Consider the following 23,297-nt stretch of genomic DNA (forward strand, 5'->3'; position numbering starts at 1 on the left):
TACTACAGTAGAAAGGAGTTGGTGAGCTTCAACGAAACACTACTCAACACTACTCAACACCGTAGAAAATCCACCAAGTGTAGTGCACTGATCCTACGATACTGAATATTGCGGCTGTTGTGAAGTCTGCTTTTTCATTGATGAAAGAACTAGCTACTTATAGTATGTAGGTGCCCCTCTGCTCTGGACGAATGTCAACATTCGTCCAAGACAGAAGAGATGGTGAAGACGGGACATTACTGTCGCGAATGCACATCGCTCAAGGGTGTCGTTTGCGATGAATGCATATCGTTCAAGGATGCCGTGATATACTAATCTAGTTCCAGAGTCACTGTCTTGGCAGAAGCTTTTCGGCCGATATGCTTTCCTTCTGTTGATGGCCTTGTTTCTCGGCTGTCGTAACAAAATTAAATTAGATATGTCTCCAATTTTAGCATATTTGACTACTAGATAGAATATTTTTAAAAGATCTATTTCTTCTAATCCATATCCTGGCACCATTCTTAAGCGAATATAAGCCAGTATTTCGCAAAACGAGCGCTAAAGGGGTTCTTTTTCTTCCGACGTCGTTCTGGAAGGCTATGTATAATACCCTCGAAGCGTTTCCGTATAGTAGATCGAGAGGGACTTAAAGTAATACTCGCAGCAAGTCATCTATAGCTCCAGCTATAGACCAACATATGGCAATACAAGATCAGGAAATAGCCGCTCTTCGCAGAGCTAATGCAAAAGAGCCGAAAAAAGACATGCCCTCACCGCCGAATTGTTGTTGAAGGTGGTCTTGCGCTCCAGGAAGCACAACGGCTTATCGCCGCGTCAATTAATGGTGTTGTAGTGTCCATAGCGCCCGATTCAATAGTATTTACATAGTTCTACTGAATTGAATAGAGTTATGGGGCAAATGATGTAAAGAATGAAATAAAGTGGGTATAATTCGCGGGTCGTATGTAATCAGGGGTCGTATTTGTTATACTTTAGTTCAAATGAAGACTTTATATTTATCCGTATTATTAATATAGATACTCAATATAAATTTTCTATTCAAAGAGTTTGCCTTGTTTATCATAGATAAATATATCTGTTTCCTTATTAGATGGAAAATTAAAAGCTTAAAATAAAAGATCTAATTGTACTTTTATTGTTTTTTAGAATAGACTCAATATCGTTCAATTTACCTGTCTTTTTTTGCTACATAGACAATGAAACTAAGGCCAACACGGCGGCTAGTAGAGGCGCCGACGAAGAAGGTGCTACGACTCTATGAGGGAATATCGAGGCCATATGCGTCGATTATCATCCCGATGCAATCGTTGCGCATTGGCCTCTGCCATTGGCTTTACAACATCAACGAGATCGATTCTGATCGGTGTAGCTGCGACGAAAGATTGCAGACTCTGATGCACATCCTTCTCCAGTGTCCGTTATACACAGAGGACAGAGTCTGGCTCCGGAGAAAGATCAATGCGACTGACCTTGACGCGGAAAAGCGCTCAGATTGGGACGCACTGATGAACCACCCACAAGCAATACGCTACATTGCGAACTTGATGCACCAAACAGGCCTCCTCGGCCAGTTCCGGCATGTTGAAATTGAGCCAGATCCGGACGAGGATGACCAAGAACAGATAGGCCTAGCAGCCATAGGAGCAGGAGGGGATGACAATAGGTAACGATACCGTGAAAACCTGGGCATCGAGCACCTAGGAATCGACATCGAAAACACAACAAGAACGTAATCGACGAAGGGAACAGAGGAAGACGCCAACTAGGGAGAGAATTCAGACATTCTACAGGAGTGGCATAGAGGGAAGTGGGGAGTCGGAAGAGGCAAGGTGGAAATTTACCTGTTGGGCAACTGCCCAGATTTTCTTTTGTATTTGATTTCGGGATGGCGTTGGACATAAGTTCTTGCTTCAGACGGATGAAGCGACTGCATAGCATATATGCGACTAGTATAGCTCGATCGGGTTAATTGAATTCAATTGAATAGTCTATGAAACGGTGATCAAATAGTCTAGCTTCTAAGCTAATATCAAGCCTACTTTTAAATCATTATATAGCTTTCCAAATAAATAAAAACATATCAAGATAAACAGGGCGTCGTCTCCTATTACTAAATACTTTTTAGCTAGTCTAAATTGTAATAAAAATTAATTTATCTTGTTTTAGTTATAGTATAAAACCCTAATATCTAAAAATCATATCTTTCTGAGGCTATTTCCAAATATATCAACATACCAATATATTTACATTTTTCTGTTCCATATGCTAATTAAATTATTAAATAACCATGAATATTAAATTCAATAAATCCATATTGATATATTAATATATCCAACACCACTTTAACGTATATAATTACCCTAGACAAAACCTAATACATTATACTTGTAAAATGATAAAAGATTACGAGGGTCAATTTCGTAAATATGTGGAATTATTGAGTCATAAACTCTTGGAAGTCTTCATCCGGTAAGTCAGGCTGTGTCTCCTGTCCATTCAAGAGTCCAAGGTACCATGTCAAATCACTACCATCTGACTCCCGCTCCGCAAAGCCATTGCCTAGATATCCAAAACGGTTGGCGGTGGTGTATTTGAGATTGTAGTCTTCCCAACGAGGGGACTTCATGGTCTCAAAGAAGTGAATGCGAGATCCAGGCCACATCATGATTTCACCATCTGTGGTTCCTGCCTTGAACCAAGACCGGCAAGGTGATGCCCATGCCGTTCGTTGCAAGAATGCGCGACGATGCTGAACAAAGTCGGCAACTGCATCTTCCTTCACATCGAATGAGGTAACTCCTTCTTCAGACATCTTATGGAACATCATCATGAAATGTTTGGAGATAATTTCGGTAATGGGCAAGAAACTGCCATGGCCGTAGGGTCCGAATGGGCCATTGAAAACTACCAAAATGAGTGAACTGTTTGTTAAACAGAAGACATATGAAACTCACTTAGATAGTTAGGAAAATGCGGAACAGTAATAGAAAGATAGGTGCTAGGCGCAGTGGCCCATTCGTTAATCAAATTGCGAGATTCACGTCCGATAGTGGGATAGGAGGGTTTCCAGCTCACGTCAAAGCCGGTAGCACACACAATCACATCAAACTCGTGCTCAAAACCGTCAGCTGTCCTGATTCCCTTAGGAGTAATCTCCTGAATAGTTTCGGACACGACCGACACATTGTCTTCACAAAGAGCCTCAAGATAGCCAGCGCCTGGAGTCGGCCGACGGCAACCAACAGCAAAGTTAGTTGGAATTATCAGGTCTGCAAGCTCGGGCTTCTTAGCTAGTCTAGTACGCATGTCCAACTCAGCAGCCTGAGTTCAATCATTCAGTTATCAATCATGAATATGGGAAGAATGGGAAGAAACGAAGTATGTACCTTCCGGGCTTCGGCTTGCTCTTTTGACCCGTTCAGAATGAAACGGAACCGAGAGTTCAATTCAGACTCAATCTTCTTTCGGTAGGCCAAATACTTCTGAGGATCATTGCGCAAAATTTCCCTTTGAGCCTCGTTGTCTAGGGAATAATAGTTCAGCGTCCAGTTCGAAAGTCCTATCAGACCATGCTGACTGATATCTACGGGGATAATACTTACATTGAAAATTGGTGCCTCCTTTTCCAGCAAAGCGCTGGCCAACGCTAGCGGTGACCCAGGACTGACTGCGAATAAAGCATTTCACAGAATTGGCTACTGCGAAATAACTTAGTAAAGTGTTTTGCTTTTTCCAGGACTGAGACTAACAGGCCTGGATATTTGGCACAATTTGAACAGCAGAGGATCCAGATCCAATAACACCAACACGTTTGCCTTCCAGATGAATACTATCATCCCAGTTGGCGCTGTGCATCATTGGGCCCTGGAACGTCTCTCGGCCTGGAATGGTAGGCCACTTCCACTTACTAAGAAACTAGGGTTAGCACAGGTTCTTGCAAAATATGTTTTTATCGCTTACTTGAGAACACCACTGGCATTGATCAAAATATCTGCCGTATCCTCAAAAACGACACTGGAACCATCCGTCTTCTGAATCTTGACACGCCACTGCTGACTCTCCTCGTCCCATTGCGCATCCACGACCTTGGTATTCAGACGCATATACTTCATCAGGCCATACTCCTTCACAACGGTTTTGAAATAGTGAAGGATCTCGCTGGCACTCGAATAGCTATGCGATCGGATTCAGTCAGCTACATTTGGCTACCACGATTATCCTGGAGCAGTGCTGTCCACTTACAAGGATGACCATTCTGACGAAGGGGCCCATGAGTACTGATAGTTCACCGATGGGATATCGCAGCCACAGCCTGGGTACTTATTTTCATACCAAGTACCTCCAACGGATGGATTCTTATCGTAGCACACCAATTCCAGATTCAAATCACTGGTATCTATTTCGTGCGCAAGGTTGATGGCACTTGCACCACAGCCGATCACAAGAACGCGGATCTTTCTGTTGCGTCTACTTGGCTCCTCAATGATCTGGTAGGTACCATCTTGCGAGTGACTGTTCACTACGTTGGAGTGAAGCTCGTTTCGACCTATCGATCCCATGTTCTCAATGTTTCAAATAGTGGGAAGATTGATTGTATGAGGTGAAAATAGAATGAAGAGATAAATGTGCAACCTGTCTTCCCTTTTCAATTATTTCATCGGAACTAATTAATGCAAGATTCTGTGGCTTCAAGCGATCCAGTCAATTGGAGTTTGATGCACACGGTCCTCTGTCTCCCCTCACTACTCCACTGTCCACCCCCTCCACTGATAATCTCAATCGAGAGCTTTATCGCTCGGATCCTCTGTGTAGGTAATAGACATGCCTATATGGTATGATCATTAAATATTGGACCGATGGGTTGTACGAAGTAGACATGCTTTTGAAATTTAAAGCAACGAAGATGATATCATTAAGCCCCAGTTTCTTCACTATGCCTAATATGGATTACCACAATCGGTCAGTAATAGATCCTTGTGGACCTTGGGGAGCTCATGCTGACTGTTCGATACATAGGGGTGGCGGACTGTGTCTGCAAAGTCACTGGTCAAGAGGATAATGTGGTCGAAATCCTCTTCGTAGACACAAAAACTATTCAGATGTCCCTGCAGAAGCAATTAGACAGTTATGAAAAGTTCTATGACGAAAAGAATCCTTGGGGTGCTCAACTAGACCTTAAAGATGTTGATATGGGACTTTTCGTCTGTCCATGCTAAGTGCGACATTGACATTTATCAAAATAGATTTGAATGGGAATGACAGTCACAAAGAATGCCTTGCAAATGCAAGGACAAAATTACCGCATTCCTCGTCAAGGCTGGATTCAAAGATTTCCTCAAGGTCGCTAATCAATCCGGACCTTTCATGTTTAATCTAGCTATTCGACGGCTACAATCCTTGTACTCCGATGTGTTTGAAGTCGATGAGCATGTGGTACTGGAGAGGTGCACAGATTCTCTACCACTCAATGCTGTAGTGGGTACATCAGGAGAGAATGTGCACATCATCAAAGCATTGGATGCTGAAAATACTTTCAATACCTGCAGAAAATCTATGAACATCGCTTTCTCGGGTCATGAGCTCCAGATTCAGGAATTAGCGAAGGAAATTGGATTTACCCATATATTCAAGTGTCACAGCGACCAAAGACTGTCCCACGGGGTAGCTATATCATTATTGACTGTTACCTGGCCCCGACGATTAAAAATATATCTCGCAGTTTGATGCCGACTTCCCTAGCTTTGAAAATAGTCATACTTAGCTGGAATTCATGCAATCCGATGGTGCGTTGATACCTGCCTTCAAACTTTCCGGATTGCATGACATAATGGTAAATTATATTCCGTAGTCTATATATTAATAGACTTGTGCTCGTCAGTTTTTAATAGCCTGGTCCAGCTGGCGGTTTTACATATGACAAGAAGTCCAAGGGTCCCTTGTTAGATATGATACGAGAGGGACGAGTGTTAATGTGTCAAGATATGATAGCCAATTCCATCACATTTTTGAGACAACAGAAGGCATTACAATTCAGGCTCTCAAGCTCAATGTGAATACGATCACCGCTGGCGGTGAAGTATTCTTGCATGGAAAGATGCGTTGATGGTCGTTGGTCCGAAAAATGCCTCGTCAGACCTAGGTCCAGATTGTTATAGGAAAGGCGGTCCTTTGATAGTAACTGATACAAACTTGGCTCTGGGATGATTGATTCTAGAAAACTTTCGTTTAGTCCAAAGACTAAACGAAAATGAGCCTTTGGATTGGAAGATTGTGTTGACCAAGTTCCAAGAACTAACTGATATGACCAACTGTGATACTGGTCAATTAATGACATGGGCTGAAGTGGCGGATGGGTAAGTTCCCAGAATCGAGTATATTTGTCTGCCTTTCACAAATACAAAATGTCACAGATTCCTGCAAGTCGCCAACTCGGCCATGTGTGACCCCCATTCGCTAGCTTACTGGAGGACGAGGCCACTTTACTGCCATGATGATATCCGTAACCGAAAACGAAGGTGTGAGGCAAAGATTTATCGATGCCCACCATTAACAATTCTTCAACCCAGATCGCAGGATATTTGTGGATGATATCCGTGTACGGGCTATTGGACAAAGCAGCTTCGACAACGAAGCACCATCTCAATTGCAGGGTTCGAATAAGCTTCATGAAGAGGTTGCTGCGCCGACTCCCACTACTAAGAAGTCTGTTTACTTCAAGTCTCTTGGCACTACTAAGAAGTCTGTTTACTTCAAGTCTCTTGGCTGGGTTGACATTCATGTCTATCTACTAGGCTTTCTGTCCCAGAATAACACTGTTAAGGGCCTGGCGTTAATGGTCGACAAGACGCAAACTGTAATCCTAAGCCCTTGTTGCTCTGCGACCACTGCCAATGATCTCTTGTTATTGATTGGATTTTGTCAGAGATAATAAGCTGATCAGTGCCACTGTCATTGATCCTGTCCAGCTCTCTGTCTTCCGCCATCGATTTTACGGTGTGGCAGAGATGAGACGTGTTTTGCAGAAGGTTAGCGTGAGTGCAAATATTAAAGAGCGTTTGAATTTCAGCTGTGCTATATTCTCCTCTGGAGGGGATCTCGTCAATAATGCACTCTATGTTACAGATATGATTGGATCCATGGTAGGTAACTGATATTCACCCTAATACCCAGTCTAGCTGAAGTTCACAGTTTATATAGGGATTTGCCGTGGAGTTTTAGATTGAGCAATGGGAGGGCAGATTGCAGGATGGCGATGTGCTGCTTTCAAATTCTCCAGGTACGTGATATTGTATTGCTCTAGTTTAAAGATCCAAATGCTCGTACTGCTTTTATTCAGAATATGGCGGTGTCCATCTCCCAGACTTAACCCTCATCGCACCTGTCTTTGATTCAGAAGTCAAACAGATCATCTTTTGGACAGCATCGCGTGGTCATCATGCCGACGTGAGTTTCGCCTTCCGATTTATATCATATAACCCAGACTTATCTCTTTAGGTTGGCGAAGTTCTTCCGAGCTCTATACCCCCATCCTCTAAGCGCTCATCTGAAGAAGGACGTGTATTTGATTCATTCCTCTTTATGAGAGGGATGGCAAGTTTGATAAAAAGATATTAAGTGAATCCTCTGTGATGAGCCCGCATAAACTCGGGCTTGAGTGGCTCGAGGTGTTTCCAGGATAATGTCAACGACATTAAAGCCCAAATTGACGCCAACACTTGTGGTATCCGGCTGGTCCGACAGCTAATCAGAGAATATTCAATGGCCCCCGTGCAGGTATGTCTTACCTATGTACCTCTTTTGTTGGCTGTAGACAGAACAACATGTTTTCTAAATATAAATCCAAGATTCGAAGCTTTCCGCGAACAAAATATCTGCTGTCGACTATATGGACGATGGAATGCCAATTCACGTGGAAGTCGCTATAAAAGAGGTTTTTTCTCTGCTGTCTTTTGACTTCACTGGAACAGGACCCCAAGTATACGGCACGTAACAATGGAGATCGTACGTGATATAATAATACTAACAAACCTTACTCCCGCGGTTATCTGTAATTCGGCCGTCATATTTGCTTTACGATGCATGGTGGACTCGTATATCCCACTTAACCAAGGCTGCATGAAACGTATCATTCTGATCATCCCGCAATAGTCTCTACTTAAGCCCAGACGGATGCTGCTGTTTGCGCATGAAACGTCTTCACGTCACAACGGCTTGTAGATTTTATATTCAAGGCCTTCCGTGTCTGCGCTGCCAGCCAGGGTTGTATAGAGAATGACCTTAAATCCATATTGATACATGCGTAGGTTCGTGGCTTCATCCTCTACTAGCCGAGAAAATAGTGGCTGGCTATGTGGTGGCAGAGAAATCGTAAGAACACTCATATTGGAAGCTTTCAGAATTCCAAATAAGTCTGTTCTATCATCAATGATGCAAAGCGGAAGCACTTCCTCAGGTTTGGTAAATCTGTGAAGGTGAAATCTCATATGAGAAATGTCTCGTGATGTGTTCCACTCGGCTCCATTGGGCATAACAAGAGCGACAACCCTGTGTTTTCAATCCTGCCGGATAAAACGTAACAGGTGCACTATTCCTTTGCCTGAAATATTCAATGGTTATGTTCACACTAAGCGATGAGGCGACCACTACAAAAAATCACCCTTGGTAAACCGCGAACTATATCCACTGGCTCGATTCACCATATCGCGGCGCTGTGCATTAGAGATCTTGGATGATATTGCCATATCTTTTTCACGATCAAAGGCGCGTGCACTTGGATCATCCTCTTCCTTAGTAGCCTTTTCGGGCTTTTCTAGTTGGCCATTCTTCTTCTCCTTTTGATTCTATTAGCGAGGATTGGATATATTAGCAAGTGACCTCCCAACTGTGAATGAACCCACAAAATTTTAGCCTGACTTACATTGAATTTTTTGATCATTCCCTCCATAGCTTTGATGTGGGCTGCCTTGGTGCTGGAAGAATCAACTTTATTGATGTGGTCTTTGGCATTACCAACACCCATTACCTGGTCCTCAAGCCGTCGTATTCTCTCTTCTGGAGATTCTACCCAAGATGAATCGATTTGTTTGGAAGTGGATGAGCGCGCAGACTTGCCAGTTTGAAATTTCCGATTTCGTAACTGAGTTGGGTCAATCTTGGAGGCCCAGTCACTTTGCTCTGGTGGATGAAGCATCCAATCATCACGCGAATTTTCAATCTGCTGGGGCACCGCCGCTGATTCTAAAGCCTGAGATTGCTCTTGTGAAATAGACGAAGCTTGTCCAGGTGGAGGAGGTAAACTAGGCCCAAAATCATCTTCGTCACTGTCACTATCAGATCCAGCTGCTGATGCTTCTGGAGGGAGTGAAGGCCCTATCACCCGCCGCTTGACAGGTTGTTCATCATCTGAATCAAGTTTGCGCTTTTCATGAATGTCAGGCATATTGAGTATTGGAGGATTGATGGAGGTTAAGGGTTGAAGGTTGAAAATCTTATCTGAAGTTAATCTGCTGATGTCATGAAAGATAAGTTCCCTCCTTTCTCGGCTTTGCCCCACTGGACAACACCACCCCTATTAAGCTACTAACTGCACTACTGACCTTTTTTGACCGAGTCTTCTTGCGTCTTTCTTGCTTTCTTGCGTTCCCCCTATCGTACGATCTGAACAGCTCTTGTTTCTCAGCCCTATCCTATTCCTCCCGATCTTCATGAGGAATCAGTGTGCGTTAATCGGGCAGAACCGGCCCTGAGTCGATGCCCTTCCTTATTTGATTCATTACCATATTATTCTAGAGAGCATGGTATATATTTATGAATGTTGCACATTCAGTTCTACACTGTGTTTATTTGAAAATGGGCTCTTCTGAAGAGGCACCATGGAAGGAATTAACAGACAAAGGAGAAGAGCAAGAGCAAGAGCAAGAGCAAGAGCATGATCAACAAAGACCTGATTCATCCCCTCAGCGCCCTCGGCGTTTCCTCATTCAGCCAGTCGAGAATTCTACTCGGAGCTCTCACAAGCGACATCTTCCTTCCGACGATAACAATATCCGAGACCATCAGGATCAGGCATTTGATGTTTCGCAGAACGAAACTCTCCCAGAGAGTAATCAACCGCGGCGTTTTTTGCCCCAGCCGATTGAAACAACTACTACCAGCCATCGGGGACTAAGGAGATTTAAACCCGAGTTGATCGAAACAGATCATCGCACCGTCACAGGGTCACTGAAGCCGCAACAGCGACAGGAAATGCAAACACCCCCCGCGAAGCATGCTACTTTACAGTCTAATCATTCGATCGTGGCGCGTTTAAATCTTCACATTCATCGGGAGAGTTCATTTGGTTCGTCTGAATCAAAGTTTTCTTACGCGAACCTCATTCGCCGACAAGAGACGCGGCGACATTCTTTCCGTATTCCAGAGCTCCCTTCAATCCCATCATCAAACAGCAGTGGCTCCAGGAGCCCCTCGAGATCTCCATCATCCTCTTCATCTCCCCCGAAGTCCTCCCACGCTCTCCCCACGACTGAGCAATCTTTTGGAGGAAGCTTTGATGGGGAGTTTTCAGACTACATGCTCTCTCTTGCCGTTCGATCAGAGCAGGAGCAACTCAAGGATCAGACGCTGGCCGCTTTTCCAAATGAACAGATATATGAGCCAGTGGATCATTTTGCCATTGAGGAAGATCGAGACGACGAGGACTGGGCCTCTACTCAACCACGTGATCTGAAATCGCGGAGAGAGTCCTCAGCAGACCTCTCATGGGAGCTTGAATATATGCGCCAGCACAAGGAAGAGGCAGAGCAGAGACTCAGAGCGATGGGCATTTCGCGCAAACCAGATCTGACCTCCCCAGTCTTAAAGGCAGCATCCAAGGCACTAGGCCCAAGTCCGCCAATGCTTGGAGCAGATATCGTGTTACCCCGTTGCGCGTCTCCAGAAGGTACATTCTGCGAAAATAAGGCTGAGATAGGTTCCCGATCAGCCAGCCTGTGTGTTGACTGCTGTGGTCTTTGGTGTGCAACGAATCTTCATGGCAATGACCAAGGAGTTGGTCTGTGGATGGGCACTTGCAGCAAAACGGGCGCGGGACGAGAGCCACATAATTTTGCGGGAATCGTGACTCCAATGATACGAGATGAAGATATGGAATTGGATCCTGACCATCGAACATCAATCACTAACTACACCACCCAATCCCATACCCCAGTCCAGGGAGAGGTGATGGGTCTACTGAGCCCATTGTGTGTTCCTAGTCCGAAGCTTTCCAAAGTTCCCGAAGAATTCCATGATGAATTTGTCACACAGATTTATAACTATCTTTCTCTGGGTTATCCCTGCATTGCCCGTGACTACGACTATGAACTCAGCAAGATCTCGGGATTTTCGGTTGAAAAACTTCAACAGGATGATTTCCATACCGATGCCCGGGGGTACGTTGTTGCCCCGGATAGTGATACTGGGGTGGCATGCACGAGGTGGGAGGCCCTCCGCCTTTATATTCGGGAATGGGCTCGGCAGCAACCGAACATGGTAGATGATGAATCTTGCCTGGAATCTTGGGGCTTACCGGAACGAAAGGGGAGCTGGGCAATCTAAAGGCTCAATGGTTTGCGATTTGCCATTTGCCATTTCAAATTCTGTATTTAGAACTTTATACGCAGCGTGATAGATTATATATAATTGTTACATCTCAATATAGATTGGCTACTGAAGTACTGTCTAAATATTTGGAAATAATATGGAGAGGAGTCTCATCTGATTGATTGGGGTTTCTGGCTTAGGTCGTCGTAAGACGACTGAGCACGGCTTCCTATTTGAAAAAAATGTGTACTATCCCCGGGCCTAACGAATTGAGCCAAATTGGCTGGGAAAGCTCCATGTCGGGTGAGGAGCATTTAGACGCTGAATGAATCCAGTTGTGCAGGCTTTGACGTATGAATATTCGATACTTGCTGACTACTTACCGTGATTCTCGGATTTCAAAGACGCTTGTGTCGCCGTGTGCAATAATCCCGGGGCTAAAACGTTTCGATCGTCGATACTAGAGGTCTCTGTAGCACGCGAGAAACTGAAAAACAATTCAAAATATTAGAACGGCAGTCTAGGGATGAAGGGAGTCAAGAAAGTCATCAACTAACAGCGAAAGTTCCATCTGCAAAGTCTGATGCCGAAACGCCTCGCGAATATCAGGAACGTTGCTTTTTGCAACGTTGTTACCAGCAACCCCTGGAAGATTACTGTTTGATCCCAGCCATCGTCTCTTCAACGAACTTTCGAAGCCACTTTGAGTGACTGAGTTTTTGGCAAGTTCGCACATATCCACGGCGCTAAACTTGTAGATCTGGGCAGCCACTGAGTACTCCTCGATAAGTGGCTCTTTGGTGAAAGCGAATTGAAGAGGGTCGTCGGTGGATAAGGAGACGTTGAGTCCACGCTTGAAAAAGCTGGCGCAAGGATTCTTGTCGTAAGTGAGAAACAAGGCGTTATTGCTGAGTGGCGACATAGCAATACCAATCTGGTCCAGGTAGTAAAGATATTGTAACAGGGGAACCTTTCGAAGCAAGATTCCATGGTTGATGCTATGGCAGCAGAGGAAACCCACGGCAAGATGATCTGGGTCACCCGCTTCGCCGCAGTGAGGTCGTAGGACGAAAGTATTGAATCCACGACTCTGTCTCCAAGTATTCAGAGAGGCGATGTTGGCGAACATGAAGTAGAGCCAATAACTGTATGGAGGATTCTGCTTGGTGTTCCATTCTCGTGGAATGGGGTATTTCCGGTACAGACGACGCTCGGCCTTGCTCTCGTCATCAACACTATCAAACCCTACTACACGCTGTAGGAAAATGTGAAGCTTGGGGTGGCTTGAAGGATCTTTGGTCACCTCGAACAAAGGCTGCCAGACGTTGGTAATGACCTGCTCGAAATTCTCCATCATTCCACTGGCCTTGTACACATCGTACAAACGAGGGACTTGGATCAGCCAGCGGACATTAGGAGAGAACAGTTTGTTGTCCACGACCCAAGCGGCCAGCTTGTCCCATTCGTGGATTGATCGGCCGTAGATGGAGATCCGCCACTCGACCATTTGATACTTGCTAGATTCCAGGTCGGAAATAACCTCCTTGGTAATTTCCGCGAGGTAGAGGCCTTTGATATAGTTGTCTGTCTTCAGAAAGATTTCACGGAGACGAGACTCTCCTACCGGATTATATTTGAGGTTGAATTTATCAAATCGATGGAAAGAATCAGTGTGTGCGTGCATATCAAGGGTGTCAATGCTGAGATCGTATGCCGTCAAGTTGATACTCTCAAAGACCTCTTTGAGGGTCAGATATTTCCCATCTCGAAATAGGACCACTTCATCTGGCGACTTTCGCATTTTGCTCTTGATGAAGCGCAGCAGATGTTTCTGGTTCATACACGCTGAATGGTGTACGTGGGTGTCGACCTTGCGCACGTTGTAGAAGTCTCGATGAGGCACCTTTTTGCTGTCGGCAATCTCCTGGTATTCATTGAGCAAACTGTACAGCTGGAACTTGCCCTCCAAGTAGGAAAGACGTTTGAAGGCAAAGCTTTTGGCAGGACCCTCAGTCGAAACATCAATCACAGCATCTAGATCCATGTAGAAGTCTCGCAGGGAGGGAATTTTCACCGCAGGCTCATTCCGATCAGCGGCGGCATCGGATTCGAAAACTTGATAGACACTGCTTTCATCCAAACTATACGTCCAGGAAGACTTTCCTGGTAGAGGTGTCAATTCATCCAAGTTGAAGTCTTCGCCAATATCTTGGCCCATCTTCCTCCTCTTTCCAGTAGTATCAGCTGGACCTCCAGAATTGTCAGGTTGAAATTCCTTGTCATCATCCCAAGCGGGCTCAGGAGGCGGAGGATAAATTTCCCAACCAGCTTGATCCCTGGGGTCATCTCCGGGTCTCTGGAGGGACAGCGCCATGTACTTGGACCGTCTATCCAACAAGTCTTTAATTTTGCGATAGATAGCCTGTAATTCCGAAGATACGGCGTCACCACCAGGTACAAACCCACTGGGACCATGCGATAGGCCAATTCCTAGACCGGCACTATAAGGGCCCTCGGCGCCGGAAAGATAGTGTCCTCCAGTGTGTGACGGATTATCCGCAATCGGCTGAATGTTCGCATGGTACGACCCACTCAGAGCAGATTGTGGCGAGGAAGGCAGCTGTGATTCTGGCTCGAGTACCATGGACCCATTGGGCATAGGTTGGCTGATGTCTCGCGGGCTAGCATGTGCGGGGGCCATCGGCGAGCCTTCTTCGTATGAACTCGCCGCTGAACGTCCTGTTGGCACTAGATTAACAGGCAGCGTATTATCACCACCCTTCGATGATAACTGATGGTGTTGATAGAAGAGTTTGGCCTCGGCGTGACTCAATTGCTTCTCGTATGCATAATCGTAGGTCGCTGTCTTTTGCTGTTGGTCTCGAGGCAGGATATTTGCATCTGACTCTGTGATCTCTTCAGAGGGAGTACTTGCAGAAGTATCTGCAGAATCCAAGGTGAACAGTTCATTGTCCGGCTCATTATGAGGAGGTGCATTCGGAATGCGACTGAGCGTGTCGGACTCGGAAGATCCCATGACTTCCCTGAGTGTAGTGCTTGCACCACAGGAAGGAACGAAAGATGAAACAATAATAGAAAGAGGAAGAGAAAAGGGCGGTGAAATGCACTAGAAATCCAAGTCAAGGGAGGTTTTTGATCTATAGAATTTTCAAGATGCAAGGATTCCCTCATTCAGTAACGGTGTGAGAAAACCACAGATAAGATAACAGATAGTAGATAACATTCTACCATACTAACACCAACTTTAGTAAATATTTATACACTCAGACCCTGAGTACTCCGTGCATAGGAAATACTGCCTCTTTTTACTTTTACATTTTACTGTACTATAGTTAAATACCTAGTTACTAGGAAAGGGGAGCTTATCCCTTTAAGGGTAAAGTAAGTTAAACCCCATTCCTAATAAACTATTTAATCCTTATATAGTACTTAATAGGTACTCTATATTTGAAGTTAGGATAGTTGCGCTCTATGACGTTATTCATATTCTCCTATATACCATTAATATACATAAATATATAAATATTTAGCTAGTTAAATATCCACTTAACTGACTAATAGCAACAATTAGCTCCCTATTTACTTAATTAGCTCTAACTGTATTAGTTCTTTGTAGTTACATCTTGACCCCCTTCTCTTCCCTTCCCTTCTCCATTTCATCTGTTATTTTATCTGCTCTCTTTTTATATGTGGGGGTTTGTTGTGGTTGCACCCCAAAACTTACGTCAACTCTGCTCTTCCCGATTCGCCCTCTCTTTCCCACTTTCAACCCCCCCCAATATATCCCCCTACAGATTCAGGGTGATTCTCCTTTAAAGGTATATACATACATATACTCACTATACTCTCAAAGTCTAGACCTATTTGAAAACTCATTCTATGTATTTACAGTTACTCATATCCTCCCCCACTATTCCGAAGCAATGGCTTCCCTCAATCTCTCCACCAACGGCCCCTCGATATCCAAGAGCTACCAGGCTGTCGTAAATGCAGCCCCTAGTTCTGGCTCAGCCACATATGGCCAATGGGCTGTCTTTTCCGTCTCAACCCCTCTAGTCAATGCTTTCCAGCAAGATGCCGGCAACAAAGAGAGCGTTCTAAAGGTTCAAAGTTCTGGAGGTTCGTCATCACTACAAACCCCCCATATATCAGAAAGAATCACTGACTTCCCTGAGTAGAGGGTGAATTAACTGATCTCATTGAGGAGTTTTCCGAAGGACGTGTACAGTTCGCCTATGTCAAGGTCACCGATCCAAACACTGGCTTGCCTAAAAATGTTCTCATCGCTTGGTGTGGTGAGGGTGTACCAGAACGTACGAAAGGGTACTTTACAAGCCACTTGGCTACCGTTTCTAAGTTCCTACACGTAAGATGCCTCCCTATCTCAATCAATCCTTCCTACAAAGTGTCAATCATCTGACTCTGGACATTCTTGTAGGGATATCATGTTCAGATCACAGCCCGCGCTGACGGTGACTTGACTCCCGAGGGCATCGTGAAGAAAGTCGCGGACTCGTCAGGAGCCAAGTACTCAGTCGAATCGCAGACATCTGTACCGGCGCCCGCTGCTCGTCCACCAGTCGCCAGCAAACCCGTGTTCACACCCACTCGGTCCGGTGGTATTGGCCCGAAACCGATCGTACCTCTCTCTAAGCCATCTTCTGCCAATGTGGACGATGATGGCTGGGGTCCGGATGCGCCTCCCATCACCCGAACTCAGCTCGAAAAGGTCAAACCAGCATATCAACCAACCCGAGTGAACTTGCAACAACTCAAGTCAGAAAACCAATCCCCAGCTTCCCGGCAGGCGGCTCCTGCCACCACTGAAGACCGTGCCGATGTCGTCCGAGGTGCGTATCAGCCAATAGGAAAAGTGGACATCGCAGCAATTCGGAAACAAGCCGCAGAATCTGGTCAACTCAAAGATGATCGCCCGGTGATCGTGAAGGGAGCCTATGAACCGGTGGGCAAGGTGGATATCTCTGCTATTCGCGCTCGCGCACAGAAACCAGGGGCTAGTGAAGATGTCCCGAGCCCGGTTCCTCACAATGAACGCACTACATTGCCAGAGCGACCCTCAGTAAACCAGAGCGCCGAGCGTTTGACCAACTTACCCAAGCCCAAGATTGCGAACAAATTTGGGTCCAGTCCATCATTCCCCGGCACAAAGCCTCCTCTGCCTGCAGGCACGGGCCCAGTCGCTCCAAACGTGCAAGTTGGCAGTGCCAGCCGAACCTTCGCTGATCAAGGGGGTAAGACTCCTGCACAACTGTGGGCGGAACGCAAGGCCAAAGAACACGGAGCCCCTTCTTCAGCCAATGTGCCCGCTAGCCCACTTCAGAGCCAGCCTAGTGGCCAGACAGAGTGGAAGAGCGGATACGCTGGAAAGTCATGGGCAACGGTGCAGACCGTCAAGGACAAACCGGTGACTCCGCTGGTTCCAGATGCCAGGGCTTCCGACCCCCGTGCGGTCGAAGCCCCGGAGCCTGTGCACGTGGCTGACGTCCGTGACCAATTTTCTCAGGAACCTCCTTCACCTGTGGCTGCAGAAGCACCACCACCACCACCTCTTCCACAGATCAGCCGTCCTGTTCCTGTTCCGGGACTCGCAACTGGACCTATCGAGCCTGAGGTGGGTAATGATGCCCAACAGGCTCTGCCAATTCCACCGCCGCCGCAACCACCACGCTCCCCAACTCCCCCTACTCCTCCGGTTCGCGAGAGCTCACCCATCCGCGTTGCCATACCTGTGGGCCGTGGAGTTGCCGACGCACATGAAGAGCAGCACTCACCACCCCCCGCGTTGCCTGTCCAAAGCTTGCAGGAAGTTGTTCCGGATGAGAAGGAATTGGAGGATGATACCCACGATCTAGGCCGTGCTACAGCGGAAGCCACCGTTGCCGATCAATCTCTAGGTGGCCTGCGTGCCGTAGTACAGTTTGACTACGAGAAGGCTGAGGATAATGAGATTGATCTCCGTGAGACTGAATATGTGACCGAAATTGAGATGGTCGATGAAGATTGGTGGCTGGGAGTCAATGTTCAGGGAGAACGAGGTCTCTTCCCTGCTAACTATGTCGAGATTGTCGAAGATGAAGCGGCTGGTGCTGCTCATGCTCAAGAGCCTATTGCGGAGCCCGAGCCTGAACACATCCCCGAGCCCGAGCCTGAGCCTGAGGTGGCTCCAGTCCATTCTTCAGCAGGTTCTCAGGGACCGACAGCCAAAGCAATCTACGATTATGAAGCTGCAGAGGACAATGAGCTTAGCTTCCCCGAGGACGCCATAATTGAGAACGTGGTATGTCTCAACCCTCTGACCTTTCATTCCTGTCCAACTATTGTTACTTCTCATACTAATGATTCACCTATAGGAATTCCCTGACGATGATTGGTGGCTTGGGGAGTACAACGGAGCCCGAGGACTGTTCCCTGCGAACTACGTGGAGCTGAATCAGTGAGGACTGAATCAATTCGAGTTGCGTGTGTAAATACTACTAGTAATTCCCTCCCCTTCTCCTTCATCTCCAATTTCCAATCCCAAACTATTGAACGTTATGCAGATAGAAGAATGCGAATCCCTGAAAATATAATTGTGTCCTTATCTTCTCAGTAGTTAAATGGAAATGGATTTGAAAGACGTCATATGGTATATTAGATAATACAGTGAATCACGTGCCTCCAAAAAGCCGGACTGATAAACATCAAAGCCCCGAGCTGCCATTCCATGCAGTCCGAAGAACGAGGGATCTCTATCACGCTACTCTCCCCATTCACCTTGAAGGGCAGTCCTATCTGACCCATAAATTTGGATCATCCTTTGTTACTACTTCAAACTCCAGTGATCCCCTCTCATCATGGCATCCCTAGGCGAGGATCTGCTCGTGACTGTGAACAAGCTCCAGGATTTGGTTTTTAATACCATTGGCAATGATTCTCTCGACCTACCTCAGATTGTGAGTGATTGTGAAGAGTAGCTCTTTACATGCCAAAATCTAGTTAATATCACTATGAACTAACGCATTGCCAGGTTGTCGTCGGCTCCCAATCTTCCGGTAAATCATCAGTCCTAGAGAACATCGTCGGGCGAGACTTTCTTCCTCGAGGCAGCGGAATCGTTACCAGACGCCCTCTGATCCTTCAACTGATCAATATCCCGAGCGATCGTCATGATAGGCCCGAACATGACGAGGTTCATGTGCCGCATACGGCAGCCAGCGTAGCAGGCCAAAATGAATGGGCTGAATTCCACCACCAGCCTGGCCGCAAGTTTGACGATTTTGCAATGGTGAAGCAGGAAATTGAAGCAGAGACAGCACGAATCGCTGGTAGCAACAAGGGCATCAATCGTCAACCAATCAACCTCAAGATTTTCTCTCCTCATGTCCTGAATTTGACCCTGGTTGACTTACCTGGCTTGACTAAAGTGCCGATTGGAGACCAACCGTCTGATATTGAGAAGCAAACCCGCACCCTGATTTTGGAATACATCGCGAAACCCAACAGTATCATTCTGGCCGTCTCTCCAGCCAATGTGGACCTGGTCAACTCGGAGGCATTGAAGTTGGCTCGACAAGTGGACGCCATGGGTCGACGAACGATCGGAGTCCTCACTAAACTAGATCTCATGGACCATGGCACTAATGCCATGGACATCTTGTCCGGCCGTGTTTATCCATTGAAGTTGGGATTTATTGGAGTGGTCAACCGGTCTCAACAGGACATCCAGTCTGGAAAGGCGCTTTCCGAAGCCCTCAGTGCTGAGGCTGATTTCTTCCGTCATCACCCTGCGTATCGAAATATGGCCAATAGGTGTGGAACACAATACCTTGCTAAAACCTTGAACACGACCCTGATGTCTCATATTCGGGACCGATTGCCTGATATCAAAGCACGCCTGAACACCCTGATGGGCCAGACTCAACAGGAACTGGCTAGTTACGGAAATAAGCAGTTTAGTGGCAAGGAGCATCGGGGATCTCTGATTCTACAGCTGATGACTCGGTTTGCCTCGTCCTTTATATCGTCCATCGACGGAACCTCTTCAGAAATCTCAACCAAGGAACTATGTGGTGGAGCACGTATTTACTACATCTTCAACGATGTGTTCGGCAATTCCCTGGAGACCATTGATCCTACACACAACTTGACCATTTCTGACATCAGAACGGCGATTCGTAACTCAACCGGTCCTCGTCCTAGTCTTTTCGTTCCAGAGCTGGCGTTTGATCTGTTGGTCAAACCACAGATCAAGCTGCTGGAGTCTCCAGCCCAAAGGTGTGTGGAGTTGGTTTACGAGGAACTTATCAAGATCTGCCATACTTGTGGCTCCCAGGAACTTTTGCGCTTTCCTCGCCTTCAAGGCAAGCTGATTGAGGTCGTATCGGACCTTCTCCGTGAACGTCTCGGCCCTTGCTCTGGCTACGTCGAGTCTCTGATTTCTATACAGAGAGCGTATATCAACACCAACCACCCCAACTTTCCTGGGGCCGCGGCCGCCATGTCCTCTATTATTCAGAACAGACAGGAGGAGGAACGAAAGGTCATTCTGGCCGAGGAAAAGAGAAAGCGAGAAAAGCGACGAATGAAGGAGCTCGGAGCGGCGAACGGCACAGCTGAAGATGAGGAGACACAAAATGAATCCAAATCACAGAATCTCCCAACCAGAAGCCAGTCTTCAAAGGGTGCGCGCAGCATGTCACCTCATGTGAGCCGCAACTCGGAGAATGGTATTACTGCAACGCTGAATGGCACAACTCACCCTGCAGGATTCGGTGGATCGCATACCGCGCGGGATTCATTCCTGAACTATTTCTTTGGAAAGGAAGGCATGCAGAATCCAGCTGCACCGCCCCAGCCTGCAATGAGCCGATCTTCTGGCCATAATCAGGAGAGGAGCATCAGCCAGAGCATTCGCCGGGCTGAGGTCCGGTCGCCTGTCTTGCCCCCGGAAGATTTTACACTTCCTTCTGAGTATGGAGGGGAGTCTGCTGCGTTTGTAAGTGTTCTATCTACGTTATTCCCTTTTTTCACTTATTTTTGGACTAATTCATCCTCGGTAGCCCCATGACAACGCAGAGCCCACTCTAACCGAGCGGGAAGTGCTGGAGACTGAGCTGATCCGCCGCCTAATCTCTTCATACTTTCAGATCGTTCGTGAGACCATTGCCGACCAGGTTCCTAAGGCGATCATGCACTTGCTCGTCAACCACAGCAAGGATGTTGTACAAAATCGCCTTGTCAGTGAACTCTACAAGGAAGACCTTTTTGGTGAGCTGCTATACGAAGATGATGGTATTAAGGCGGAGCGGGAGAAGTGCGAACGACTTTTGGATACATACAAAGAGGCCGCCAAGATCGTCGGTGAGGTGTTATAGATTCAGATCGGGCGTTTGGGGAACGCGCAACTTGTTTGAATATGGGATGTTGGTTTACCTTCTGTATTACGTCGATGTACAATTACCGAGAGCTGAATGCACATGCTCGTGTTATGTCTATTTTTATGTCTCTCTTAACTTCAACATGATGGTCCTCCTTCCTCTCTTCAACTGTGATCAATTTCTCTCAAGATCATATACGATCATTAGATAGATCGATGGTGATAGGGATATCATTACTGAGTTTTCTTTGTGATAGTTTTCCTTCGTCGCGCTCCTTCAAAGCCATAAAGGCCACCACCGATAAATACCAATAATGCCCCGATGAGAATTCCAGATGCAAGATGGTTTCCAAACAAATAGATGGAAAGCAACAACGAGACCAGTTTTCTAATATTCAGAACAACCGTCACCGTCAAAGAAGACGATTTGGCCGATAAAAGATGCACGCCCCTGATGCACAGGTATTGGGTGAGTGCATTCATGATCAAATAGGCGACCTGAGTGGGAATACAGGCGAGCAAAGCCAATGGCGTGTACTTTTGCCCCATAGACAGTATAGATAGTGCCGTGTTGCTCAATGTACTAGAGGAGATGCCAGAGGATGAAGTAGCGTTGAAGTCGGGCAATTGGGAGAGCAACGAGGGTGTCGATGATACAGCTTGCCATTGGGATGATAGCTGAGAGTAGCTGGCCAGGAACATCGGCAATGATAGTGTGTGCGAGTAGAAGAGGGCCTCTTTCCAGTGACCTCGTCCATAGGTCGCGTACAGACGGTCCGCATATATTCCCTGAAATGATGATAAGACCGTAGCCAGCGCAAGAATAGTAAATCCTGTGACAGTGGTCATTATATCAGTATCTTTTCCCGACTCCATTCCCATGGATTGGCCCTTGGTTTGCGCGTCAGCTAATGCAGCAGCCACCACGCCCACAGTCAACATGACAATAGCCACAATTTGACCCTTTGAATATCGTTGGCTATTGAAGACATATCCAACCACCATAGATGCCACAGGACCACCAGATCGCAGAATGATATGAAGTGGTACAGAAATCTTATATGCAAAGGCCCAATTGTTCAACATGTTGATCGCTAGGAATAGTGCTGTATATATTATCCATGACTGTAATGGTATCACTCGACCACTTAGAAATAGAGCTCGTGGTCCGGCGGAGAGGGAGAAAAAGTGTGGTAGGGTAAAGATGCTGCATAGAACGAACTGAGCGAAGGTGATCAAGGGACCTGCGTTGGCAACAAAATTAGGATATTAGGAAGAAGAGTTGATTGTCGGTATGTTTACCAAATGTTGGTTGTTCTCTACAATGGCAGTATTAGTTTAATTCCTTGACCTTTAATTTCTGTTAATGTGCGAAAGGTGGGCAACTAACTTGATGATGGCTTCTAGGGCAAAGACCTGCGCGTAAACAGTGTCAGTCCATTATTTCATACAATTCAGTCCAATAATCCAAAATCGAACTCACATTTGCACAGCAACCCCCAAATATGAGCGAGATCATCAAGACCACATTGACCCAGGATGGTAACGCTGCATAGGCAACGGCTTTCACGATACCAATGTCCTTCAATTGGGGGCTATCTTCAGATCTGACAGGGCTCACAGGGCGAATGACATGTTTTTCAGAATTCCGATTGGAACCATCACTGTCATTGATCATTCTGTGGGGTTCAATGGGATGTTGTGGAGACAAGAGAGGGATGGTGGTCAAGATCAGGTTTGATAAGATCGACGGGTCGGATCATTCCGTGCGGAGATACGGAGTTACTAGCAAAAGATTGGGGCGCGCTCAAAATCACTTGCCACCAAATATACGGCAAAACACTGGAAGCCTATAACAGCGCGCTATTTCAAAAAAAATCTCAATTCTTCTCACACGTGAAAGCCTTGACCGTCTAGAGAAGATTGCAGCTAGTCAAACTGTTTGTGGCTCGGTTGAAGACATCTGGGTAAACTCGAACCTGTTCGAAAGCTGAGAAGAAATGGATAAGGCAAGACTTACGAGGACGTCCAACAATGGAAGAATCGAATGAAATTAAGGCTAAGCTCGATCTCTTTCCCGTTTACGAAGCTATACTAGCAGAACACCTGGCTATCCTCAACTATTCGGGACTCTTTGGTACCCTTGAAAAATGCCTACCACGTCTCGAAAACGTTGTCACCGTTGGGTTAAAGTCTTACCAAACAAATTTCACCCTCGGTGGATCAAAGGATACCGACTTCCGCTGCCTAGGCTTACTTGAATTGAAGAGCCAATTTAGCACCGTTGAAACCTATAGGCATTGGCCAAGGCTGTGAA

General features: G+C 46.3%; 8 protein-coding genes across 8 annotated transcripts; 4 read left to right on the forward strand and 4 right to left on the reverse strand.

The window, feature by feature from the left end:
• Positions 1–2,437: 2,437 nt before the first annotated feature.
• N7495_001856 (flavin-containing monooxygenase) lies at positions 2,438–4,562 on the reverse strand (the record flags this gene model as incomplete). The annotated part of the gene is made up of 7 exons (XM_057204526.1): positions 2,438–2,907; positions 2,958–3,324; positions 3,390–3,526; positions 3,606–3,701; positions 3,753–3,910; positions 3,964–4,176; positions 4,246–4,562. 7 exons carry the CDS (start codon positions 4,560–4,562, stop codon positions 2,438–2,440), a joined length of 1,758 nt encoding a protein of 585 aa, XP_057068599.1.
• A 712-nt stretch (positions 4,563–5,274) lies between these two features.
• N7495_001857 (uncharacterized protein) lies at positions 5,275–7,617 on the forward strand (the record flags this gene model as incomplete). Its single annotated transcript, XM_057204527.1, has 6 exons — positions 5,275–5,482; positions 6,570–6,856; positions 6,936–7,142; positions 7,222–7,279; positions 7,340–7,446; positions 7,498–7,617. The coding sequence occupies 6 exons, from the start codon at positions 5,275–5,277 to the stop codon at positions 7,615–7,617; spliced, it is 987 nt and encodes a 328-aa protein (XP_057068600.1).
• Positions 7,618–8,645: 1,028 nt separating this feature from the next.
• Positions 8,646–9,442, reverse strand: N7495_001858 (GPALPP motifs-containing protein 1; the record flags this gene model as incomplete). Its single annotated transcript, XM_057204528.1, has 2 exons — positions 8,646–8,843; positions 8,921–9,442. 2 exons carry the CDS (start codon positions 9,440–9,442, stop codon positions 8,646–8,648), a joined length of 720 nt encoding a protein of 239 aa, XP_057068601.1.
• Positions 9,443–9,852: 410 nt separating this feature from the next.
• N7495_001859 (uncharacterized protein) lies at positions 9,853–11,598 on the forward strand (the record flags this gene model as incomplete). Its single annotated transcript, XM_057204529.1, has 1 exon — positions 9,853–11,598. One exon carries the CDS (start codon positions 9,853–9,855, stop codon positions 11,596–11,598), a length of 1,746 nt encoding a protein of 581 aa, XP_057068602.1.
• A 505-nt stretch (positions 11,599–12,103) lies between these two features.
• Positions 12,104–14,620, reverse strand: N7495_001860 (uncharacterized protein; the record flags this gene model as incomplete). The annotated part of the gene is made up of 1 exon (XM_057204530.1): positions 12,104–14,620. One exon carries the CDS (start codon positions 14,618–14,620, stop codon positions 12,104–12,106), a length of 2,517 nt encoding a protein of 838 aa, XP_057068603.1.
• Positions 14,621–15,527: 907 nt separating this feature from the next.
• On the forward strand, positions 15,528–18,062 carry N7495_001861 (putative actin binding protein; the record flags this gene model as incomplete). Its single annotated transcript, XM_057204531.1, has 4 exons — positions 15,528–15,723; positions 15,783–15,970; positions 16,043–17,902; positions 17,976–18,062. The coding sequence occupies 4 exons, from the start codon at positions 15,528–15,530 to the stop codon at positions 18,060–18,062; spliced, it is 2,331 nt and encodes a 776-aa protein (XP_057068604.1).
• Positions 18,063–18,458: 396 nt separating this feature from the next.
• Positions 18,459–20,978, forward strand: N7495_001862 (dynamin-related GTPase DNM1; the record flags this gene model as incomplete). Its single annotated transcript, XM_057204532.1, has 3 exons — positions 18,459–18,557; positions 18,632–20,599; positions 20,664–20,978. The coding sequence occupies 3 exons, from the start codon at positions 18,459–18,461 to the stop codon at positions 20,976–20,978; spliced, it is 2,382 nt and encodes a 793-aa protein (XP_057068605.1).
• Positions 20,979–21,214: 236 nt separating this feature from the next.
• On the reverse strand, positions 21,215–22,658 carry N7495_001863 (uncharacterized protein; the record flags this gene model as incomplete). The annotated part of the gene is made up of 4 exons (XM_057204533.1): positions 21,215–22,224; positions 22,283–22,299; positions 22,371–22,396; positions 22,464–22,658. The coding sequence occupies 4 exons, from the start codon at positions 22,656–22,658 to the stop codon at positions 21,215–21,217; spliced, it is 1,248 nt and encodes a 415-aa protein (XP_057068606.1).
• Positions 22,659–23,297: the final 639 nt, after the last annotated feature.

This window comes from Penicillium taxi, assembly GCF_028828555.1.
Source record: "Penicillium taxi strain IBT 34144 chromosome Unknown utg000001l_segment0_segment0, whole genome shotgun sequence".
NCBI lineage: Eukaryota > Fungi > Ascomycota > Eurotiomycetes > Eurotiales > Aspergillaceae > Penicillium > Penicillium taxi.